This window comes from Apiotrichum porosum, assembly GCF_003942205.1.
Source record: "Apiotrichum porosum strain DSM 27194 chromosome Unknown scaffold_6, whole genome shotgun sequence".
In the NCBI taxonomy this organism is placed as follows: Eukaryota; Fungi; Basidiomycota; class Tremellomycetes; order Trichosporonales; family Trichosporonaceae; genus Apiotrichum; species Apiotrichum porosum.
In genome coordinates, this window is record NW_021167113.1 from 481,314 (window position 1) to 504,570 (window position 23,257).

Below are 23,257 nucleotides of genomic sequence, written 5' to 3' on the forward strand. Positions count from 1 at the left end.
AAGCACATGGACCATCTACAGCGTCACTAAGAGCACTCCACCCAGACAATGCCACAGGGGAATATCGCCGAAAAGCTCCGGACATGCACTCGGACGCGTCACGCGTCCTACCGACGCGTCGCACCCACACGCCCACAGGAGGGTGGCAGCCAATATGACGGACAGGTGGGATTAAGGACAAGTAACATTACAACAACATCCTCCATCAAACCACACACACACCATGGTAAGCACACCCGTCCATCCACTGGCCATTGGCACCACTCATACTCCCCCCAGAGCGGCTTTGATCAGAACCGCGTGTACTCGGTCCAGGTCTTAGAGGGCAACCAGGCGGAGAACTCGCCCTCCACCACCGAAGGTCTCTTCCTCGAGTTCCTCAAGAACTTCCGCGTCGGCGGCGAGTTTGTCTACCGGTATGTCTTCAGCTAGGAGCCGGCGCGACGTCAGCTGACATTCCAGTGACCGCCTGCGCTCGTCCCTCCTTCTGCACCACCACACCCTCGAGGTCGACCTCCGTGACCTCGTCGTCTACAATGAGGAACTGGCGCAAAAGGTCGATGACCAGCCCGGCGAGATGATTCCTCTGGTGGGTTTGGCAATTGCAGCGATAGTGTGCTCACCCGTTCAGCTCGAGTCGGCGCTCCTCCGCCTCGCGCGTATTCTCGTCGACCCTGCCGCGTCCAACGATCCAAGCTCGTCGCGAGCCTCGGAGCTCGTCCCGGAAATGCAGGTTACCATCAAGAGCGGCAAGAACATGCTCCAGTTTCGTGAACTCACTGTAAGCTACCACACTGAGACGAGATAAGCTGACGCCCAGGCCAACACCCTCACCACGCTTGTGCGCCTCCCCGGCATTGTTATCAACGCGTCGCAGCTGTCCTCGCGCGCGACCGAGCTGCACCTGCAGTGCAAGTCGTGTCGTTCCGTCAAGATGACCAAGGTGCCCGGCGGCATTGGCGGCCAGACTGCCGCGCTCCCTCGCCGCTGTGACGCGCCCGCTGCGGAAGGCCAGAAGAAGGAGTGCCCATTGGACCCCTACGTCATTCTGCACGACCGCTGTCGCTTCATCGACCAGCAGACAATCAAGCTCCAGGAGGCCCCCGACATGGTCCCGGTCGGAGAGCTGCCGCGCCATATGATGCTCCAGGCCGAGCGTTATCTGACTGGCAAGGTCGTTCCCGGATCCCGCGTCATTGCAACCGGTGTCTACTCTACGTTTGCGCCGCAAGGCAAGAAGAATGCCGGTGCCCCAGCCCTCCGCCAGCCCTACCTCCGTGTCCTCGGCATCGAGCTCGACACGTCCCTCGCGTCGTCGCCCGGTTCGCGCGGCTTCTCGCCCGAGGAGGAGGAAGAGTTCCAGCAGCTCGCGAGGTCCGAGGGCCTGTACGAGCGTTTCGCCAAGAGTGTCGCGCCCAGTATCTTTGGCAGCCTCGACATTAAGAAATCGGTGACGTGCCTGTTGATGGGTGGCAGCAAGAAAATTCTGCCCGACGGCATGCGTCTGCGTGGCGACATCAACGTCCTCCTCCTCGGTGATCCCGGTACAGCAAAGTCGCAGCTGCTCAAGTTTGTGGAGAAGGTGTCGCCCATTGCCGTGTACACTTCGGGCAAGGGTTCGTCGGCTGCGGGTCTGACGGCGTCGGTGCAGCGTGACCCCGTCTCGCGCGAGTTTTACCTCGAGGGCGGCGCGATGGTGCTCGCGGACGGCGGAGTCGTGTGCATTGACGAGTTTGACAAGATGCGCGACGAGGACCGTGTGGCCATCCACGAAGCGATGGAGCAGCAGACCATCTCGATTGCCAAGGCCGGTATCACTACCATTCTCAACTCGCGTACCTCGGTGTTGGCGGCTGCCAACCCCGTGTTTGGTCGCTACGACGACATGAAGTCGCCCGGCGAGAACATTGACTTCCAAACCACCATCTTGTCTCGTTTCGACATGATCTTCATTGTCAAGGACGAGCACAACGAGGCGCGCGACCGCACAATCGCCAAGCACGTCATGGACATTCACATGAACCGCCAGGCCGACGACGAGATTGTGGGCGAGATCGACATTGACAAGATGAAGAGGTACATTTCGTACTGCAAGTCTCGTTGCGCGCCCCGCCTCTCGCCCGAGGCTGCCGAGATGCTGTCGTCGCACTTTGTCTCGCTGCGCAAGCAGGTGCAGCAGGTCGAGCGGGACAATGACGAGCGCTCGTCCATCCCCATCACGGTCCGTCAGCTCGAGGCCATCATCCGCATCTCCGAGTCGCTCGCCAAGATTACCCTCTCCCCGCGCGTCAACCAGCACCACGTCGAGGAGGCTATCCGCCTGTTCAAGTATTCGACCATGGACGCCGTTGCCGCCGGCCAAGTGGACGGCATGACGCGTTCCGAGCTCAACGACGAGATGGAGCGCATCGAAAAGGAACTCAAGCGCCGCCTGCCCATTGGCTGGAGCACGTCGTACCAGTCGCTCGTGCGCGAGTTTGTCGCACAGCAAGGATACTCGCAGCACGCGCTCGAGCGCGCCCTGTTCATTCTCGAAAAGCGCGAGGTGATCCGGTTCTCGGGCCAGAAGAAGGTCGTCAACCGCGTCGGCGTCTAAGTGCGTGCGCGCAGCGGACGTGCGCGTGCGAAGTGGGTTCCCTTGGGGTCGTGGACAGTGTATATCAGACGTGTCTTGTAACAGGTAGATGCATGCAATTATAGGAACCGCACAAAAACGAAAAGAGACAGACACGTTGTGATGCAAAATGCAGCTCTACTCTAGTTTTAACTCTACTGGCCGTGTCCACGGTTTTTTTTTACGCGTTGAGGCCATCACGCGCGAGCAGGGCCATCATGGCACCCGTGACGTCGTCGCGGATATCCGCGGCGCCGTGCGGGCTCTCGACCTTTTCAGCGAGCTGGGCATCGAGCAGGCGCCGGAGCTGGGCGCACAGCACGCCAATACGCGTCGCGGCGCGCAGCTTGACGTTGCCGTCTTTACCGAGCATGAGGCCGCCGGCCCAGTGGTTGACGGTGATGGCGCCGCCGAACAGCAGCAGCGCGTACAGGGGCACATCGGTCGCGTCGCGCAGGAACACCTTGGACGTCTCGGCCTTTGAAAAGTACGCGAGGTAGCCCTTCTTCCAGCCGGCTTCGTCGAACAGGATCGAGGACGGGTGGAGGAACACGCGGCCTGCCGAGTCGAAGAATTTCACCTGCTTGGCCTCGTGGTCCTTCTGGATCGCGCCGGCGTGGATGCGCTCGTACTGCGCCTCGGGGAGCGCGATGCGCGCCACGCGCGGATACAGACCGCCGACGATGATGGCCTTGACCAAGTTGTCCATGTTGGCATTGACAGACGCCGCGGCCAGGGCGGCCGACGACGACCCGACAAAGCCAATCTGCGAGAGCGCAGAGAGAAAGTCGCCGCGCAGAGAGGTAATGTCCCGCACCGTCGAGGGCGAGACAAAGTTGCGCTCGCAAAAGGACCGCTGCTCGCCGCGCCTCAAGCCCGCAACGGCGGCGAACGCCTTGGCGTCTGTAAGCAGGTCCGAACGGGCCGTGGCGAACGATTCACGCGCCTTGCGCGCCTCGTCCCTCCTGTCCATGGGCGCCGTGAAGAGGGGTTTCGAGGACAGGAGGGCCGCGACGGTGAGGATGGGGTCGAGACACTTGAATATCGTAGCCAGGACAAGCATCTTGGCAAGACGCAGGTCCACGGGCAGCAAGGACATGTGCCGGCCCATGGCCGTGAGCTTTGACGTGTGCTTTTCGCTCTCGACCGCGCCGAGGTCCAGCAGCGTCTGCCAAGCCGTGTCGATGGCGTTCATCTTGGGCGGGTCGATCGCGCGCGACAGGAACGCCTTGACGTCCGTCTCCTCGTTCATGGCCTTGACTTGCAGGAACAGGGCCTCGAGCGGCGTGCGAAGAATCTCGGGAACGGGGAACCGCGGCATCGAGTTGTTCTCGGTACGTTTCGAGTAGAGCTTGTAGCACTGGCCGGGCTGGGTACGGCCCGCACGACCACGACGCTGGCGGCCCGACGCGCGTGACGTCCATGCCTCGACCAGGCGCTGCATGCCGTTTTCGGCGTCGTATTGCGTCTCCTTGACACGGCCAGAGTCGACCACGTACACGACATCGGGGATAGTGACGGACGTCTCGGCAACGTTGGTGGCCACGACAATCTTGCGTCGGGGGGCAGTGGGAATGAAGACGCGGCGCTGTTCCGCGCTGGACAGGTTGGCATGCAGGGGCAAGACCTCGACGAGACCCAGGTCGGCGCCTTGGAGCTCGGCAACACACTGCCTAATCTCCATGACACCAGGCATGAAGATGAGGATGGCACCGCTGTTCGAGGGAGCAGTCTTGCAGATATGCTTGACAGTGGCAGCGACAAGCCCATAGTCGATACGGTCCGACTGGGAGAGAATCTCGAGCGACCGCAAGTCGTTGGGCGCCAGACCGAGCTTTTCATAGTCTTTGCGCATGGCTGTCTTCTGCTCCTCGTTCATCTTGGGGCCAAAGCGCGACGGCGACGGCTGGTAGCTGATGTGCGGGATAACGTCCTCGAGGTAGTGGTCCTCGACAGGGTGCGTGAATCCGGGGATCGTGAGCGACGGGCAGCCGCCAAAGTAGTCGATGAAGATTTGTTCTAAATGTCAGCTACCGGTTTTCAGTTGTCACAGCTCACCATTGATCGTAGCAGACATGAGAACAACCTTGATGGTCTTGTTACGCTCAAGAAGGTCACGGAGGAGACAGATGAGCAGGTCAGTGTCGACACCACGCTCGTGCGCCTCGTCGACAACGACGTGCGAGACCCCAGAAAGGTCTGCGTCGCCTGTACCCAGGCGGCGGAGAACGATACCCGTGGTGCAGAAGAGGACCTTGGTCTCGGGACCGGCGGCGCGCTCGCCACGAATGGCGTAACCGACCGACTCGGGCCTCTTGTCGACATCCTCGAGACGTTCCTGTGCCACACGAGCAGCGACACCCATGGCAGCGACACGACGGGGTTGAGTGACAATAATGTTCGTGCTCGCTCCGCGTCCGTGGGCAATCTCGTGGTCGAGGAGGAACTGGGGCAGCTGGGTACTCTTACCACAACCAGTCTCACCCACGACGACGAGTACGCGGTTGGAATCGAGGGCGGAACAAATTGCGTCGCGCGACTTCCACGCCGGGAGCTTGGCGCGGTCGGCCAGCATGGGAGCATAGTCCGGGTTGGCGAACAGACGCGCCTGGGCAGCAGCGACAGCGGCGTGTTCTTCCTTTGTAGGCGCGCGGCGAGGTCCATTGCGACGAGTCTTCTGAACCTTCTTGGCTGCCACTGCAACGGGCTCGTCATCGTCGTCAGAGTCCACGCGGGGGACGAGGTGGCGCGTAACGTCGGCAATGTCAGGAGGTGCCTCGATGACCGCAGGCAGAGCACCCTCGAGGTGCTCGACCATGCTCAGCACGGCACCACCGGTTCCCGCCTCGAGCACGGAGGTGAGGTCGTGCCTCGCGGGGTCACGGAACGCCGCCAACATTTGCTGGTGCAGGTGCAGACGCATGTAGGACGGCAGCGTGTCCGAGGTGAGGAAGAAGGCGGGCGGGCGGGTCGGATACTGCGCCGATGGGTAGGGTGAAAACTTGTCAAAGGTGACATTGAGGACCAGCTTGTCGGTGCCATACTCCATCGTGACGGCCAGCTCAATGCCGTCCTCGTTCTCCTCGCGCACAAACCGGTCGTCCAATACTGCTTCGAGGGCGAGCATCTCCTCCTCGCGCATCATGTCGCGCTCTTCCCTCTCGCTATCGGCGTCATCCGGGAAGGGCATCACCTCGGCGCCACCCCAGCCGCCGTCGGCCTCGCCATGCCATCCACACAACCGCCGGCCGAGGATTTCCAGCGCCAGACTCTGACGGTCCTCGTCCTTGACGGTCGTCTCCACGACTTTACGCGGGAAGCCAGCCTTGCGCACGAGCTTGTCGACGAGCCATCCGCGGACAAGGGCCGACTTGCCGCCCTTGGCCACACTCGCACCTGTGATCATGTCGGCGGCACTCGAGCTCGGCCTGTAGCGAGGCGGGAGGTCATCCTCTGGCAAATGCAGCAGAAGCCACTCGATGGCCGCTTCCAGAGGACTGAGGATACTCAGACTGAGCACGAGCGGGTCCTTGTTCGTGTTACCGCCCGAGTGCAGGCGAGCGTTGGCCGCAGACAGGGCGGACAGGCAGGACGTAATGTGTGTAGGGCGGAAACCGAGGGTCGTGAGCTGTGCTTGGAGCGGTGCAATGTCCAGTGCTGGAGTAGCTGCACCGCTCGCGCCTGGCGTGCCAGCTGGAGTGGCTCCCGACGAGCCGGCACCCATCTCGCGTGTAGCGTCCACCACCGCCGAGGGAAACCTCTTCATCATCTGGCATGTCAGTTCACTCGTGCATACCTTCGCGCACTCACTTTCTTCACAGTCCCCTCGATCATCTCGCGCAAAGCAGGCGCCATGCGCACCTCGGGCGCCTCCTCCCAGTGCTTGCCTCCGCTGCTACCGTCGTGACCACCTTTACCAGCCGGCGTCGAGCGGCCCGACCCACGCGCACTGTCTCCGCCACCACCGCTTCCACCACCGCCATTCGCCACTGCCGCCTCCTTGTCCACACGCTTCTTCTGCCGCGCCTCCACCTCGTGCTTGGCCGCAAACGGGTCCGCGGCCCACTGCCAGTCCTGGTGGTCCGCAGCGGCCGCCTTCTCGGCGAGCAACGTGGTCCAGTACGGCCTGATGGTGGGCGGGAGGGTGAGCGCCATGGGGAGGTGGTTGCAGAACTGCCGCATGTCAGATAGGTGGTCCATTATGTCAATACCCTTTCACGTACCCGGAACATGGCATAGGTGGCCAGCATGTGCTTTGCCATCATCTCGCCCTCGACCTCGAGCGGCGGGTGAGGCGTCATGCGCACCGTGTCGAGATCATACACATTCTTGCTCACGCGCTTGCGCATGACCACCGTGCCCGAGAATGTCTGCGGGTTGGACCTCGGGTTGGCTTTCTGTTGAAACACGCCATGTCAGCTGAACATTTGGGAAGATTGTGAAGCTGTTAAGCTGGGCTCACTGTCTCGATACTGGGCCGCTCCCAACCGGCCTTTTGACACTTTTCGTTCAGCTGCGTCACGGGGCTCTTGTACCCGACAGGAAAGAGGGGTGGGGGTCTGGGAGGAGCCTCTGGCGCGCCGTCTTTGCCATCTTTGCCGCCCTTGCCGTCCTTGGCATCCGGTTTGGTGGGTTTCGAAGAATTGCCAGCGTTGCCCGACCGCACGACGTTGACGGGCCTGCGTTTCGGCGCCATGGTAAGTGCCAGGTATAAAGGGCCGAGTTGTGGTTGTAAACACAAGACCTGCAAAGGTCTGTTTGTGAGAGAGAGGGCAATAGAGGTTGACTTTGAGGTGGTGTGGTTACGTCTTCCTCCACCTCGTGCAACGCCTCCACTTTTAAAATGCCACCGCGACTGATATTTCGCAGATATGAACACCCATCTGGCCCCGCTCATCTCCCAGTTCTCGGCTGACCGGCAACGTCGGGGACAACAGTACGTCAGTGCGATGGGACCTGCAGGGTCTGCTGCAGAAGGTTGGGATATGGAACAGGTAACATCATTGTTCTGCTGCCTCTGCAGTTGTACATTCGGCCTACACGTACAACGGCTCCCAAAGTGACTGACTCTCTGAGAAACACGACTCTTTTTAAACAGGAAGAACCGAACTACTAATCACGCGCATGTATAGAGGTGCCCCCATAGGTTTTCGACTCACTGGGCGTGGTCGCCCGCGAGTCATTGGTGCTGCCCGTTCAGCTGCTGGATGACTTGGCCAAGCGTGCCGGGCTCGAGGGGAGGGAGGCCGAGGGCGGCCATGTCGCCCTCGCCGTGGAGCGCAGGGTCGATTGGCAACGACGTGTGGTCGTGGCCGCTGAGGCTCTGCTCGAGTGCACGGAGGTCGTGGCCGTGTTGCAGGTCGTGGTGCGCCATCGAGGCGTCGTGTGCCAACGAACCGTCGTGTGCCAACGAACCGTCGTGCGCCAACGAAGCGTCGTGCGCGTGCTGGAGGTCGTGCGCGTGCTGCACCTCGTGGGGCTGGAGGTGAGCGGCGGCGGCGGCAGTGGCAATGGCGTGGACGTGCTCGTCGTCTAGGCGGACCTGCTTCTTGTCGTTCTCGTCAAGGGCCTCGGACTTGCGCTTGCGACCGGGCTTCTTGGGAGGCTCGGTGAGAGTCGAGGGTCCCGCCTCGCCAGTCAGGTGGGCGAGGTCCTCGGCAGTGGGGAGGCCCAAGCCAGCAGCCTGAGCCTCGCGGGCAGCACGTTCGCGCATCTCCTTTGTGCGCTTGCCAGGGCCGCGTCGACGGACCTGCTCATCATAAGAACAGACAAGGGAACGCTTGGCACAGTGGCTGCAGGTGGGGCGGCCGCCGTCGCACTTGAGCTTGCGGCCACGGCAGAAGTGGCAAGCGAGAACGAGCTTTTTGGGCTTTTCGCCCAAGGATTGGGCCGTGAGGTCGCCGTTGGGAGGTTGGGCGTGAACGAGCGTGGGATCGTCACCGCCGTTGACAGGAGGCGCCGCAACGCCCATGTTGAGACCACCGTTGCTACCCTCGGCTGCGGCACTTGCCTCGGCCCAGTTACTCAACGTGGTGGCGACGCCACTGTAGTCTTCGCCCGTGGGGACATAGTGCTCGGCGTTGAGGCCAGGCATGACGCCATTCATGTTGGTGTAGTCTGCCGGGTTGGACATGTATGCGACTGGTCGGGATGGCACAGGGTAATACGAATAGTGGACTTGGGCTGGGTTCCAAGGAGCCTGAGCCTGAGTCGCGGCGGCGTGGGCGGCAGCCTGGTCTGGGGAAGTCTCCACCGGTGGTGGTGGTGGTGTGGTTTGAGTCTCGGGTGCGGCAATAGGCTGCTCAACTTGCCCCGTTGGCTGGGGGGCGTCCGGCGACGCCGTGCTGACGTTCTGGGGGGCCTCGGTCGCTATTGTAAAGGGCACCGGTTGGCAAGCCGGGCTAGATGAAGCCGATAGGACTCCCGTCGAGGAAGAGGGGGTTTGGGTCAAGGGGAAAAGCGAGCCCGAGTCGAACGCGACGTGACCAAACGAGGTGGTGGGCTCGGTGGGCGTTATGGGAAGGACCGTTGTGGTAGGGCTCAAGCAAGGATAGCTGTACGCGTCGCTAGAGGTGGACGGTTGTTGTTGCTGGCAGTCTGCTAGAGCAGCAGGAGGCGACCAATCGTGGACCAAGGGAGGTACAGGAGTTGAACACTCTAGCGCGTCTTGTGGACGGACCAAATAGGCAGGGACGGTGGGTTGTTGTGCCGGCGCGGCGGTGGCGTAGACCGCTGTTGCTGGGTTGAGGGACGCAGCGGCTAATGCAGGAGAGGGCGGAATGCGATGCAGACGCTTCGACTGATGCTGAAAGACGCAAGCTGGAGGAGGCTGTGGTCGCGATTGGAGATGCAGTGGCGGCGGCGGCGCGTGCCAAGTGGTGACTGAATTCGGGTCAGTGTTGTGTCTCTCTGGATGCGCGAACAAAAGGCGGCAGGGGCGCGCTCGAGAGACAAAAGCGGGGGTAGGGGGGAGGCAAGGCCGGTTGTTGTGTGAGAGGGGGCGCGGTTTGGATGATCACAGAAGGGGATAGGGCCTTTTGACTTACCAGGCTGTTCTGGGGGTGGTGCTGTGGGGTGGTAGGTGACCGATGGCTGTCTGGTTACGGTCGTAGGTACACGAGGTGAGATGGATGGGAGGAGCGGGAGGAAACGCTGGTGGAGGTTATGCGCCTGGGAACTGCAGCCGCTTGGGTCTGTAGGGTGTGGGAAAGGTGGGTTGTAGTGAGAGTGGCCAACGTTGTGTTGGTGAGAGCGGCAGGTGGGTGACTGGAGGGGGACAAGAGAGGGACTGTGCTGTGCAAGATGCAAGGGATAGGATGGATGCTTTGTGAGGAGGAGCTGCTGCTGCTGTGGATGGTCGCTCCAGCTGCTGCTGTGGTAGCGGTGGTGGTCGGTGACGGCGGCGGCGGGTGTAGCTTGCTTGCTTTGGCGGAGAGGATGATGCGCAAGAGGGAAGGCGGGGGCAGAAGACATCGGAGAGACAGCGGGTCCTATTTGATATCGCCAGGCTGGGCGGCTGGCGGTGGTCGGTGGGCGCTGGCTGGCTGGCTGGCTGGCTGGGCCGGCTCTCTCTCGTGGGTGCGTGTGTGTGCCCGCAACGGGGGAGCGTGTGTTGCCCCAACGGAATCAACCGGCGTTATAAACCGGCGTTTATTTTGACCACGTGGGAGTGGCACTCGCGTATATGGCTCTGTAGGGTGGCACTCGGGGATCTCGGGAGTGCACGGTCTCTTGGCACTCGAGTACGGGGAAAGCAGGCGCAGGGCGCGGGGGATCGACGGGTCGCGCGGTGGGGTGGTGGTCTCGCGGTGGTGGTGTTCGCGGTGGTTGATGGTTTGGACAACAAGTAAAAGCAACAGCTCAGCTCATCGACTCGTGCTGGACTAAAGTATGGTCCTGTCAATGCAGACAATGGGTGGCAAACAAAGGTTCACAGGCAGACAGTCGATTTCCAAGAGACACAGAGCGCGGCAAGTGGAAGTACGGTTGTCGAGGCGCGTGCGGCAAGGTGTGGCAAGTGGCCGGCGAGATCAGGCGGTTTATGCCGGAGGAGCACAAAACAGATGGCGAGGTTCGTCCGTTGAATGGGCAGGTTCGGTTATGCCGGCGGCCGGCGATAGTTCGAGTTTCCAGGATGTTCGAACAGACGCTAGCAAGTGTGTGAGTTGACATACGGTACAGCGGAGGTGGTCATGGGTGCGAGGAAGCGCAGGTGGTGGCTCAGTGTTGGGCCACCCACAAGTGCGGAGCAAATGGCACAGTCCTCCTCATGTTGCTGCGGCGTTGGTGGCGACCCGTATATGGGTCTGTGCGCCGTCTTCCCTTCACGGTTCTAGTATGGCCGTGCAAGCGGGCAAGGGTCCGCTTCTCCCACAGACGAGAGAGATATAGCGAAAAGCCAAACAGACAGCCGCCTCGAAGAAACACTCACCTTGTGGTTGCTGGGAGTCAGATCGCCGTGGTCGTGTGTGTGGGGAGCTCTTTGTGGGACAGTTGGTGGGGAGTTGGAGTAGAGAATATCGTTCTTCGACAACAGTATAGTTATGTAACTGGTACAAGATATGGTCATAGTCAGACTCTTCGTTGGTCGCCAGTAAGTACTGCTTGGCAATCACACGATGGTCATTCTATCTCTCCGTACTCCCGACCTCTCCTGGAACTGTCTGGCCCCCCGCACAGGTGCGACATGACCTTCTGGCCATGAGTGAACCCCAGGATACTTCTCCCCTTCCCCGGTACCCCAAGAGGTGCCCGCTCAAAGGTTGCCGCTTCAGATAATCCAGCGAGATAGGGAACATTCCGCCACCCCGCCGAACTCGTTTTTTTTCGGATTGGTAGCTACTTGCCCGCTGCCCTTTAGGCGGACAACAGACTGCAACAGAGATACAATGGTCCGAATGGGTTCTAGTTAACAAGCCGATGCTGGCGTGTTTTGCCTGAACGAGTACTGCTGGAATGGACTTCTCTTATCCCATGTTCCAAGAGCACAAACGCCGACGCGGCGGAGCCAGCCGCTTTGGGGGACATCCCCCTCCCCCCCGAGGTATAACGCCAGTAGTATGTACCTGCACTCTGGTCGGTGTGCCAGTGCCAGCTGGACACACCTGAATCCATTGCTTTCTCCTTCTGAATCACGTTGCTGCATCTCACACACTCTTGTCAACGCTGAGTGGACGCTGACAAGTGGCGTTTTTTGGGCTGAGCCGCGCCGTGAAAAGGGTCGTCCAGTGGCGTACGACGTGTCCGCGGGGAAAAATGAATGTGACGTGTGCAATGCCAAAGCGGCGAGTCTACCTTGCCTGTAGAGATAGAGTACAAAGAACAGGTACAATTCCTAGGTCTGAGGCGCGCTGTTGTCTGATGTGCGGGGTGGGTGATCCTCATTCGTCACTTGGCCAGCAAACGACCGGCCACCTCGCTGGTTCAGACTGGCGGTGACTGCCCCAACCTTCGAATCATTGAGACCTCGTGGTCTGTCGTTCAACTCTCTCTTTACTGTGACGATCCATACTACGGAATTGGAGGTACCAGCGTACCACCCTTTCAAACAATCCGGGCAAGTCATTGCTGTCAGGCTATGGCCTTTTGGTCTTGACGTAAGCCGGTGATCTGGTGATCAGCGGGCACCCTGACTGCTGCCGGAACATGGTTCCCAGGAATGTTCTCCGCCCTAAAACAATGAGACTCAACCGCCCGCCCGCAGGTGTTTCTCTCCGATTAGGGCCTCGAGGGACGGCTGGACACCTGGGAGGTCGTAGTGGGAATTGAGAATGGCGTACCAGACAAGATGTCCCGGTGCCACACGCCTCATATTTCTTTTGTTTGTCAACTGAGTCAGCCGGTTGACGTCCCTATTCAAGGTCCAGGGCCCCACAAGCGAATATCCATGGCTGACGAGAACGCGCCAGTTCGTCATGCACCCAGACATCAACGAGACACACGGCCAGTACACAATGCCGCCAGCCACCATTCAGCGTGGATGTCCACTTGGGTGACCAAATTCAAAGGTCGCCTGGCGCTTGCCTCCAAGGCTGCTCACTGGTTCAGTGCTTCACCTGCACCTGCGAATCCCAGTGTGTGGCGACGGAGACGGGATTTCGTAACTGCGATACCCAAGACGTTGATTCTTGGCGTCAGCGGACGGACGAACTGGCAGCGCCCAATGACCTCGCAGCGCCAAGCTCATCCTTCAACAGTGTCGGCCACTGCCGACGCGTAAAACCACGACAATGGGCTCGACGCCGTTTTCCGAAACATGCTATGTACCGTCAGCAAATGGCCTGCAGAGTTGATCCACGACGCAAGCAACGTTGTATATACAAGAGTCTGGGTTCTAGCTCTCGTCCCCCTTCCTCAGCGTTAAATAGACGGTCTTACCTAAAAGAACCAGTCGACCGGCGGCCGCCTTTCCGACCTTCCCCCGGGTTGAAGGACGGTTATGATAGTCTGCAAGCTCTCCCACTCCCGCTCGCCAAGGTCAAATACGCTGGGACCAACTGAATTCAGAAAGTACTGCCGCGCTGTTTCCGAGGCGTTGGATGCAGTGCACGGACTTGGCGGCGGGGTCCTTCGAACGAAGCGTGTCTCCTGTGTGTCTCCTGATATGAGGCTGGAGGAAGGCTGACAAGCCCACCTGTTGTGACGTAAATTCAGAGGCGTGCATGGCATTTCACCCGCACCGAACCCGCCTAGAATCGCTGGCTTATACATCCTACTGCCAAGGGGGGAAAAGCAGTATAGGTGGGATGCCGTGAGAGACGTAATGGGCCGCAAAGTCTGATTAAATGCGTATTTTATTGAAAATATCGGCAAGGCGTTCAGTATCCACCAAACCCACCACAGCCATGCGACATGGCCAGTCTACGACTGCACGCCACAAGTGACCCAGCAAAACCCCCCTCCTGTTACCGACATGTATGCTTAGATGGAATGTAATGCGACTTGCTTTTACGATAAATACAGAAGCGGCTGAGCGTCGATCCTCGACTGCACCAAACCCCGAGAAACACATAGAGAACGACGAAATGGATGAAATGATTTCGTCTAGTGTGTTTCTCCAAAATCTCAACCTGTTTCATGACCTGGAGCACGCCACAGAGCAGTCCTGGGGATGGAACAAGCGTTCCAGGGGGGCACCCGAGTGTGGCCTTGTGCCCGAGTACACTGGTGTGTAAGCGCGCGGACTGTGGCGGCGGTCGCCGCGGATTATTTGTTTGCACTATAGTCGCGGCGTAAGGAGTTTGGGGTTGACGGTCCGGCAAGGGGTACTGGAACCTTGCCCGATCCATGTGGTGACGCTCTCCTAAGCCATCCCCAGTCCTGGGCCACTGCCCAGTGAAGCTACGCCGTTATGGCTGGCTTGCGGCCATGATGATCGCAAATGTCTGTCATTTTCGCCTGGATGACTTCTGGGGGGTGTCGACGGGAGGGAAGCGTGTTACTACCACGGTCGCACATGACAGGCGACCAGAAAGCGTCATTGCCTTGCCCTGGCCCTTACTGCACCCACTTTGTCCTCGTACGCAGACCCCAAACACACTGGGCTGACGCATGCGAAACCACTGCACACCTGCTCGCACCGTCATCGAGTCAACCCACCCCTCTCACCCTGACCTTTCCTCGCCTTGCTGCCAACCAGCTTTCTTGGATGAACCGCGCAACTGGAAGGCTTCAAAGCCAGATCAATGCTTTCCAACAAGTGCACGATGCATGTCCATGATCCATGAGAGCCCGCGCTGGCTGCTAGGCTGCTGCTTGGCTGCTGCTGGAGATGCTCGTTTCAAATGTCCATTTCAAAGTGGCCTCCACACCCATTAGACCTCGCCTTATTAATCCACCTTTCTCCGAAACGCCGGATTTGGTCCCGTTTACCCATGGATTGCCACCAGGCCACCAGAGCCTTCTGCAGTCGCCGTCGGCGACGAAGGTTGAGAGCGGGGCCGGGCAGACGCGCAGGTGTTCCATTTGCTGTTTCTATTGCAACCCTCTCCACTACTCATATCCCAAACACAACTTTCCTACAACCACAGAGGACCTCGGCCACAAGGAGCAACCCCCTTCCAACGAGCTCCTTATCTACGGCCATGTACCGCCTCCCCCTCCGCTCGGTGCGCCATCTCGCGGCGGGTGCGCCCGCGGCTCGGCTCCGTGGCTCTGGCCTGTCCAACCCGGCCTTTGCGGCGATGCGCGGGTACGCTACACCGAACAAGGGCCCACGACCTTCGCAGAACACTCCCGCCCCGGCCGGTCTCGAGGGCGTGTTTGGTGGCCGCCGTTCGGCGGGCAAGGTCCAGCCCAAGTCTGAGTCGTCGAGCAGTGCCGAGGGCAGCAGCAGCTCGGCGGCCGAGAAGAAGACGGACGAGGAGGACGACGGTCCTAGCTTCAAGGACCGCCAGTTCCGCCTCAGCGACGAGATGAGCAAGCAGCCCGCGGGCAACAAGAAGCCCGCTGCGACGGGCAGCGGTGGCGGCGGTGGTGGTGGCGGCAAGGGTGGAGGTGGTCCCCAGCTTCCCAACGGCTGGACCACCAACCAGCTCGTGCTCGTGATCTTGGGGTAAGCTCATTTTCTACCCTTAGAGTAACAGTATAGCTGACCAGCCAGAGCGTACACTCTATACACTGTTGTGGTGCCCGGCGAGAGCAGGGCTCGTGAAATTACCTGGCAGGAATTGTGCGTTACTGTGTCTTCGTTGGTGCTAACGCTTCAGCCGCAACTCGCTCCTTGCGCGTGGTCTCGTGTCCCAGCTCGAGGTCGTGAACCGTACCCGCGTGCGCGTCTACCTCCACAACCCTGTCCCTTCCAGCGGCATCTCGTCGACAAGCTCGACTGGCGGCCAGGCCATGTCTGGTCCTGCCCACGGCCCTGCTCCTTACACCTTCACCATCGGTTCCGTCGACGCCTTCGAGACCCTCCTGCGCGAGACCCAGGACGAGCTCGGTATCCCTGCCGCGGAGCGCATCCCCGTCTCGTACCACGAGGAGACGTCGGCTGTCCAGATGCTCATGCACTTTGCGCCGACCGTGCTCTTTGCCGGTCTGCTCTTCTGGATGTCTAGGCGAGCAGGCTCGGGCATGGGCGGCGGTGGTGGCGGCATCTTTGGTGTTGGCAAGTCCAAGGCCAAGATGTTCAACGAGGAGACCGACATTGCCGTTCGTTTCCGCGACGTGGCCGGTATGGACGAGGCCAAGGAGGAGATTATGGAGTTTGTCAAGTTCCTCAAGGAGCCCCAGAAGTACGAGAAGCTCGGTGCCAAGATTCCCCGTGGTGCCATCCTTTCGGGCCCTCCCGGTACCGGTAAGACTCTGCTTGCCAAGGCCACTGCCGGTGAGGCCAAGGTGCCCTTCCTTTCGGTGTCGGGTTCCGAGTTCGTCGAGATGTTTGTCGGTGTCGGTGCCTCGCGTGTGCGCGACCTGTTCGCGACAGCAAGGAAGAATGCCCCCTGCATCATCTTCATCGACGAGATTGACGCGGTCGGAAAGGCCCGTGGCAAGGGCGGACAGTTTGGCGGCAACGACGAGCGTGAGACGACCCTTAACCAGATCCTGGTCGAGATGGACGGCTTCTCTACCAAGGAGCACATTGTCGTTCTCGCCGGTACCAACCGTCCCGACGTTCTCGACGCTGCCCTCATGCGTCCCGGCCGTTTCGACCGTCACATCGCCATTGATCGTCCCGACATTTCGGGCCGTCGCCAGATCTTCCTGGTTCACCTCGGCCCCCTGACTCTGTCCAAGGACCTCAACCCGGACAGCATTGCCGAGAAGCTCGCCCTCCTGACCCCTGGATTCTCGGGTGCCGACATTGCCAACGTGTGTAACGAGGCTGCCCTCCGCACTGCCCGTCGTGGCGGTGAGGCTGTGACCGAGGCCGACTTTGACGGAGCCATTGAGCGTGTCATTGCCGGTCTCGAGCGCAAGAGCCGTGTGCTCGGCCCCCACGAGAAGAAGACCGTCGCCTACCACGAGGCCGGCCACGCCGTCTGCGGCTGGTACCTCGAGCACGCCGACCCTCTCCTCAAGGTGTCGATTATTCCCCGTGGTGTCGGCGCTCTTGGCTACGCCCAGTACCTGCCCAAGGAGCGCTTCCTGTTCTCGACCCAGCAGCTGCTTGACCGCATGTGCATGACCCTCGGCGGCCGTGTCGCTGAGGAGATCTTCTTCGGCCAGATCACCACTGGTGCCCAGGACGACTTGCAAAAGATCACCAAGATGGCGTTTGAGGTGTGTGCCAACTACGGCATGGACCCCCAGATTGGCCCAATCTCGTACGGCGGCCGTGAGAACCAGGAGCAAGGCTTCCAGAAGCCCTTCTCAGAGGCCACTGCCGAGGCCCTCGACAAGGCCGTCCACAAGATGATCAACGACGCCCACAAGCGCACCACCGAGCTCCTGTCCAAGCACAAGGAGGACGTCGAGAAGGTCGCCCAGCTCCTGCTCCAGAAGGAGGTCATCACTCGCGAGGACATGCGCAACCTCCTCGGCAAGCGCCCCTTCGAGGCCATTGACGAGATGGACACGTACATTGACAAGAAGCTGGACGAGCACCAGAAGAATGTCGAAAAGGCCAAGGAGGAGATCAAGCTCAAGGACGAGAAGGAGGAGTGAGTCTCGGCTGGCGGAACATTGGGCAATTATCAGCTGACAAACCGTGTTAGGACCTCTACTCCCCCCAGCGGCGAGCCCCAACTGGCGTCGAAGAAGGCGGATCTGTAGAGTCTCAGTCGAGTTGGCCGGGGAGTTGCGGCGTTCGGAGAGCGAGCTTTAGTAGCAGAAGCGCGCATTGGCATATCATCACTGCATCGCACCAAATAGGAGAATGTCACACCGTTCTTGAAGTACATACAGCACGGTGACCGTCGTGGGGCGGAATAACAGGACGGGAGGTGGAGATGCGCCCGGCAATCAAATCCAGATACCGGATCGGTGTTGTGACTTTGCGGAACTGATTACGAAGCAATTCACCGTGCGCGCGGTAGCAGTGCGACCAAGCCTCCAGCCTCCAGCAGTTCGTTCATAAGGCGCCCGGCGCCACCCACGCACCACGCGCATCCCAAGCCCACCCTCTACACAGTACAGTCTACACCATGTCCAACGCTGTATGGCAGTATACCGCGCCCGGCCGCCTCTCGACCACTCTCACCGCGTCCACCCGCCCAATCCCCACTCCCGGGCCGGGCGAGGTGGTCGTCGGGGTCAAGGCCGCGGCACTCAACCCGGTCGACGAGCAGCTGTGAGCTGAACTGGGAAAGGAGCAGCTCAGGAGCGTACTGCAAGCTGACAACGCAGGGCACAGAGTAGTCCCCGCCTCCTCAAGTTTATCGGCGCGACCGAGCCTAGCGAGACGAGCCCTCTGACCCCGTCGTCTGACTTTGCTGGCGTCATCACCGCCGTCGGCGATGGCGTCACGCAGTTTACGGTCGGCGACGAGGTATATGGCCAGCGCTTCTCTGCAGACGGCAATGGTTTCCTAGCCGAGTATGTGTGCATCCCGGCGTCGGCGCCCTTTATCCACAAGCCGGCCGGGCTGGACTGGGCGCAGGCGGCGGCTGTGCCGCTCGTCTATTCGACCGTCTACGACGCGCTGGTCGTCTGGGGCCGGCTGCCGTTCGACCCGACCGACGAGGACAAGGCCAAGCAGCGCACCGTGCTGGTCCTGGGCGGTAGCAGCGGCACGGGCTCGGCGGCCATCCAGCTCGCGCGCAAGATGGGCCTGCGCGTCGCTGCCACTTGTTCTGCCGCCAACGCCGAGCTCGTCAAGAGCCTCGGCGCCGAGGAGGTGAGTCCCCCGTTGGGTCAAGTTAAAGTAGCCCAGGCTGAGACTCGCAGGTCATCGACTACACGACCGAGGACGTGACTGCGCGGGCGCTCGCCTCGCCTCTGGCCCCGTTTGCCGAGATCCTCGACTGCGTGGGCGGCACCGACCTCGTCCCGCACCTCGACGCGCTCATCCTCGCCGACGCCGCCGCGCCCCAGCTGGGCGTGTACGTCACCATCGTGGGCGACAAGACGTCGCGCGACGCCATGGGTGGCGCCGTCACAAACTTGTACTATCCGGCCCAGGCGATCCGCACACTCAAGGGCGTCGTGGGCGAGTACCTGCCCAACTGGATTCCCGGCCCGCTCCGCTCGCTCGTCGCTGGCAAGCGGTACGCGTGTATCAGGCTCGTGCCGACAAAGGACAAGCTGGCGACGTATGAGAGCTTCATGGCTGCTGGGGGCAAGATTACGCTCGACTCGACGCACGAGTTTGCGCAGGCCAAAGCGGCGTACGAGCGGCTCGAGAGTGGGCGCGCGCGCGGCAAGGTGGTTGTACAGGTCGCAAAGTGACGCGACGCGCGAGAAGTCAGGAGTTGAAGGGAGTGGATACATGCAAATATGGTTGTTGTGAGGGATGTGTAATATACGTGTTGTGGATAGAGAGTGGGGGTCTAGGCGTCGTTGTCGGCACGGCGTGCGCGGGGAGCCTCGAGACTGGCGTCAGCTAGGAGATGAAGACATAACTCACGCCTGAGCGACGGCAGAGCCAGCAGGAGCAGAAGGAGCAGCAGGGGCCGCGACAGCAGTCTTTGATGCCTCGGCCTTGGCCTTGGCCTCTTCAGCCGCCTCTTCTCCGGGGGGAGGCATGCGACCGGTGACCTGCTGCAGGGGCTCGTCCCAGATGTACATGCCCGAGAAGGCGCCTGCAGATGTCAGCTTACTGTGACCGAAGGGCGTTAGCTCACCGACGCCGATGCCGAACAAGATGGGCATGTATCGGCTAGCAAACGACATTTTGGCGTGAGGTGTAAAGGTGTGAGTGACAAGAAGGTGTAGTGGGAGAAGGAAGCTGGAATGCGAGGAAGGCGGTCTCTCGATCTCTCGTCTGAGCACCACTCGGAGGCGACTTTTGCCGGAGGCAATATCCGTTCGTCCGCCAGAGTGGAGGTGCTTCAGTCCAGTCAATCCCACACAAACAAATCCGTCTTCGCTTCCTCTTTGCCTTCTCGCCCATTCCTTTCCAACAATGGCGGGCACACATCCAAACGGCGCGGACGCTCCAGTGGGTTGTAATGGGTGCCGCAATGCTAACCCACGCAGATCCTCGTGGCGGAGACACACGACGTGCGTCTCTTTGCGCGTCTCCTCCGCGGCATTGGTCTCAAACACGTTAGCTCGCCCGAGCCTTTGCGTCAGCTGACAGACACAGAACGCGGTGATGACAGTCTCCAAGGCGGGCTTTGAAGTCACCGTCGACGAGGTCAAGTCGCTGTGCGCGACGGCGTGGATCCCGACCAACATCTTCACGACGTTTAGCTATCCCGACGACGCCGATGCCGAGTGCTTTGAAATCTCCCTCGACGCCCTGCTGCAGTGTCTCAACATCTTTGGCAACGCCGGCGCTGGCGCTGCACCAGGCGGCGGGGCTGGGCGGGGGCGTAAGCGGTGGGCCGGCGACGCCGAGGACGGCGCGGACAAGGACGCCGCGGCCGACGAGGACTGGCGCGTCCGCGGCAGGGATAAGCGGACAGGCATGCGGCTGACGTGGGGTGGACCGGGCTTTCCACTGTCTATTCTCTTGTGGGTCGCTATCTCCTGTGAGGGACCTAACCCACGCCCCCAGGCGAGACGACGCAAAGGGCCCAGTGACAAACTGCGAGCTGTACACCCTCGAGCCAGAGGACCTGCTCAACCAGGCGTTCGACGACGACAACCGCGCCGTATACCTCATCATGAAGGCAGGTGGCTCCATGTCGTGACCTGCCGCTGACAACCGCACAGTCCGAGTGGTTCCGCGACGCGCTCATCGACCTCCCACCATCGTGCACGCGCGTCACGCTGCGTGCGATGCCCGCCGACCCAGAGGGCGGACGCCGGCGCGACGGTAGCTTCTCGATCCACGCCGAAGGCGACTTTGGCACTGTCCAGGTATGTTTTTTTGTTGTGGGTTCTCGGCTCAAGTTGTTCACACCCACTCTCCAGTTTGACTACCCCAACGCCCGCGAGGTGATGGACGCGTTTGAGTGTGCCGAGGAGGTAACGTTCAGGTAAGCTGGTCCCTTTCCCTTTCCGCGCTGGATAGCTGATAGCTGACCTCGCAGCTACGCCGCTGCCCACGTCTCGCTGCTCGGCCGCGCGCTCCAGCACTCGGTCAAGATTTGCCTCCAGATCGAGTCTGAAGGCTTTCTGTCCGTGCAGGTCATGATGCCCATTCCGGAGAGCATGGCGCCCGACATGCACAATGGTATCTTGGATTTCAAGATGTACGCGCTCGAGGATGAGGAGTAAGGGAGGTATGGGAGGAACGGCATCGTTAGGGGGCATAGGGGGGTGTATAAAAGCCATGTATCATTCGTCATGTGTTCTCCCAACTCAATCTGCATCACACAAATGTACACTGCACTCTGCCCGGCTCAAACGACATGAATGCATGGGTCTCGAACAGTTACACAACCGACATCTAAACACGAGACGCTAGCAGCCACATGCAAGTAATGTGTGCGGGAGAGCGAGACGGAAACGGGAACAGGCGGAGGCGGCATAGACAGACAGGCAGACCCATACACAGGTTGACACAAACACACAAAACAGCTGGAAATTGGAGGATGTGGACGGGGGGCAAAATCGTTGGGCGAGTGTATGAGATGAGAGCTGCCTGTGGCCGGGGGAGCGTTTGCGTGTTGCTTGTCGCTCCTCGTTTTGCTGCCCTTAGTAGCCGTGGATGACAATCTGGTCCTTTGCCTCCTTGGCCGCGACGATGCCCGAGGCGAGGAGGAAGTCCTTGACGGCGGTACGCTGGTCGCCCTGGAACTGGAGCACCTTGCCGTGCTCGTCCTTCTTGGCCGGGGCGGGCGAGTCCTCGTCGTCCGACTCGGCAGAGTGGACGACGTGGCCGTTGCACGCAAACTCCTTCTTCATGGCCTTGAGGAGCTTGCGGGGGTCGTACTTGTCAGGGATACCCTGGACGGTGGTGATGGTCTTGCGGCCATTGCGCTGCTGAAGACCTGGCGAGAGTCAGCAAACGACGATAATTCGTGCAAAAGAGGTGAGAAAGAAGGGGAAGCGGTGGGACGGAGCGGGTGGTGGGCAAGGATGCGCCCTCATCGTATGTTGACCGCCATTGCCACCTCTAGCAGACCCTATACGCGCACGCGCGAACGGTCTACCAGAACCGTAAACTCGGTGGAGGGTTCTTCTCGGTTCCTCGCCACCGACACCGATACGTTCTATTCCAAAACACATCTTCTTCGCCACTTTGAAAATGTCCCGCCAAAACGACATGTATACTCACGGACGTGGATCTTGTCGGCCTTGCCAACGCTCTTGGTGATGGTAGCGGCGGGGCTGGCCTCCTCGAAGGGGTCAGCGGTGGCGAACGGGTCGTAGGCGGGACCGAGGTTGAGGTTGGTCGCCCCGGACGACGCCGGGGCCTTGCTCTTGGTCTTTCCGGCGTCCACTTTGGTAGCTGGCGGGAGGAGAAGTGGGGGCGGGAGTGAGGACACAGATGGGCGAGATGGACAAAAGGGGACGAGGGGGGTCGCGGGTGAGGTCAGGCCAGAGGGAGCGGCAGCGGGGTGGACAGCGGGCGGTGTGTGTGCAAGGGGAGGGACGGTGGCGATGTGTAATGTATCGAGTCGAAGCGATGCAACAGTGTCGAGGAGAGGGCAAGAGTGTGATGGGACATTGGTCAGCTATAATGTACGTGCAAGGGGGCCAGCGAGCGATACCACACCGCACCCGGCCGGCAAGTACTGCAAGTGCTGCAAGCACTGCAGCGCGTCACGCGATCCCATCGTTAAATGAGAAGCAACGCGAGTGGGGTGGGTCCGGTGCGGTGGGAGCTCGAGGGTTTAAAACGCACTTGAGGTGCTCATTCAAAAGGATGTAGTGTGGTGCGGCTGCTTTGTCGGCGGCGAGCGGGCTGTTGTTGGAGAAGGGGAGGGAGGAGGGGAAGGGGTGGGGATCGAGGTGTTCGAGGAGGGTTGTATGGGGGCAGGCGACTGCTGAATACACACACCATCCTTCAACAACCGCTGGCACAGAGACGCTGGGACCGACGGAGATAGCGGAGATTTGGCGAGTGGCGCCAGGGGGTGGGCGCGGGGGGGGATGGGCCGCCGCCTGCGCAGTACGATAAGTGCTGTTGCGACAACTTGGGCCTCGTGCGTCCCACCCCTTCATGCATGTGCGCATGCGTGGCTGTATGCAGGCGCCAAGAACGCCAAATCTGCACCGGTAGCTGTCTGCAATGGGTCATCTCCTCTTGTTGACGTTCACAATTGACGAAAGCGGTAAAAGCTCTTGAATACGTCCACCTGCCACAGGGGTTGCTTGCCTAGTTTGCCACACCGGCCACACCGCTCAGCAGATCAGCAGACCTCCTGTATCGCGTCGACCAGCTCACGCACTGCAACACACGGTCCCGTCACCACATCCATAGTTCGCAACACATGCGCGCGAGTCTCGTGAGACGTGCCCGCTTTACGGCGGGAGAAAGGGGGGGAAACGAGATAGAAAGGAAAGTTCTATGAAGGTGGTCGTCTGTACAACAAAGAGTGTGAGCGTGCAAGAGGTCCATGGCCATGCGAGTGTGGTGAAAAGAGTCCGTCCCGAGGCCTCAGTCCCGGGAGATAAGGGTTTAGCGAGCGTGATGGGGGCCGCCGCGCG

The 23,257-nt window shown here is 60.6% G+C and overlaps 8 protein-coding genes across 8 annotated transcripts; 4 read left to right on the top strand and 4 right to left on the bottom strand.

Annotated features, from left to right (window-relative positions):
- Positions 1 to 223: 223 nt before the first annotated feature.
- MCM5 (minichromosome maintenance protein 5) lies at positions 224 to 2,596 on the top strand (the record flags this gene model as incomplete). Its single annotated transcript, XM_028623303.1, has 5 exons — positions 224 to 226; positions 280 to 416; positions 463 to 589; positions 632 to 781; positions 821 to 2,596. The coding sequence occupies 5 exons, from the start codon at positions 224 to 226 to the stop codon at positions 2,594 to 2,596; spliced, it is 2,193 nt and encodes a 730-aa protein (XP_028476236.1).
- A 199-nt stretch (positions 2,597 to 2,795) lies between these two features.
- On the bottom strand, positions 2,796 to 7,310 carry EHS24_007974 (uncharacterized protein; the record flags this gene model as incomplete). Its single annotated transcript, XM_028623304.1, has 5 exons — positions 2,796 to 4,633; positions 4,673 to 6,383; positions 6,425 to 6,787; positions 6,838 to 7,011; positions 7,077 to 7,310. 5 exons carry the CDS (start codon positions 7,308 to 7,310, stop codon positions 2,796 to 2,798), a joined length of 4,320 nt encoding a protein of 1,439 aa, XP_028476237.1.
- A 483-nt stretch (positions 7,311 to 7,793) lies between these two features.
- On the bottom strand, positions 7,794 to 10,087 carry EHS24_007975 (uncharacterized protein; the record flags this gene model as incomplete). The annotated part of the gene is made up of 2 exons (XM_028623305.1): positions 7,794 to 9,496; positions 9,661 to 10,087. The coding sequence occupies 2 exons, from the start codon at positions 10,085 to 10,087 to the stop codon at positions 7,794 to 7,796; spliced, it is 2,130 nt and encodes a 709-aa protein (XP_028476238.1).
- A 4,610-nt stretch (positions 10,088 to 14,697) lies between these two features.
- On the top strand, positions 14,698 to 17,326 carry AFG3 (AAA ATPase afg3; the record flags this gene model as incomplete). Its single annotated transcript, XM_028623306.1, has 4 exons — positions 14,698 to 15,167; positions 15,216 to 15,284; positions 15,322 to 17,214; positions 17,269 to 17,326. The coding sequence occupies 4 exons, from the start codon at positions 14,698 to 14,700 to the stop codon at positions 17,324 to 17,326; spliced, it is 2,490 nt and encodes an 829-aa protein (XP_028476239.1).
- A 371-nt stretch (positions 17,327 to 17,697) lies between these two features.
- YIM1_2 (zinc ion binding) lies at positions 17,698 to 18,940 on the top strand (the record flags this gene model as incomplete). The annotated part of the gene is made up of 3 exons (XM_028623307.1): positions 17,698 to 17,843; positions 17,900 to 18,389; positions 18,440 to 18,940. 3 exons carry the CDS (start codon positions 17,698 to 17,700, stop codon positions 18,938 to 18,940), a joined length of 1,137 nt encoding a protein of 378 aa, XP_028476240.1.
- Positions 18,941 to 19,114: 174 nt separating this feature from the next.
- Positions 19,115 to 19,891, bottom strand: EHS24_007978 (uncharacterized protein; the record flags this gene model as incomplete). Its single annotated transcript, XM_028623308.1, has 1 exon — positions 19,115 to 19,891. One exon carries the CDS (start codon positions 19,889 to 19,891, stop codon positions 19,115 to 19,117), a length of 777 nt encoding a protein of 258 aa, XP_028476241.1.
- Positions 19,892 to 20,437: 546 nt separating this feature from the next.
- Positions 20,438 to 20,878, top strand: RAD1 (ssDNA endodeoxyribonuclease; the record flags this gene model as incomplete). Its single annotated transcript, XM_028623309.1, has 3 exons — positions 20,438 to 20,518; positions 20,573 to 20,637; positions 20,692 to 20,878. 3 exons carry the CDS (start codon positions 20,438 to 20,440, stop codon positions 20,876 to 20,878), a joined length of 333 nt encoding a protein of 110 aa, XP_028476242.1.
- A 420-nt stretch (positions 20,879 to 21,298) lies between these two features.
- Positions 21,299 to 22,464, bottom strand: SUI1 (Eukaryotic translation initiation factor eIF-1; the record flags this gene model as incomplete). The annotated part of the gene is made up of 4 exons (XM_028623310.1): positions 21,299 to 21,594; positions 21,882 to 22,281; positions 22,328 to 22,359; positions 22,452 to 22,464. 4 exons carry the CDS (start codon positions 22,462 to 22,464, stop codon positions 21,299 to 21,301), a joined length of 741 nt encoding a protein of 246 aa, XP_028476243.1.
- Between the last annotated feature and the right edge of the window lie 793 nt (positions 22,465 to 23,257).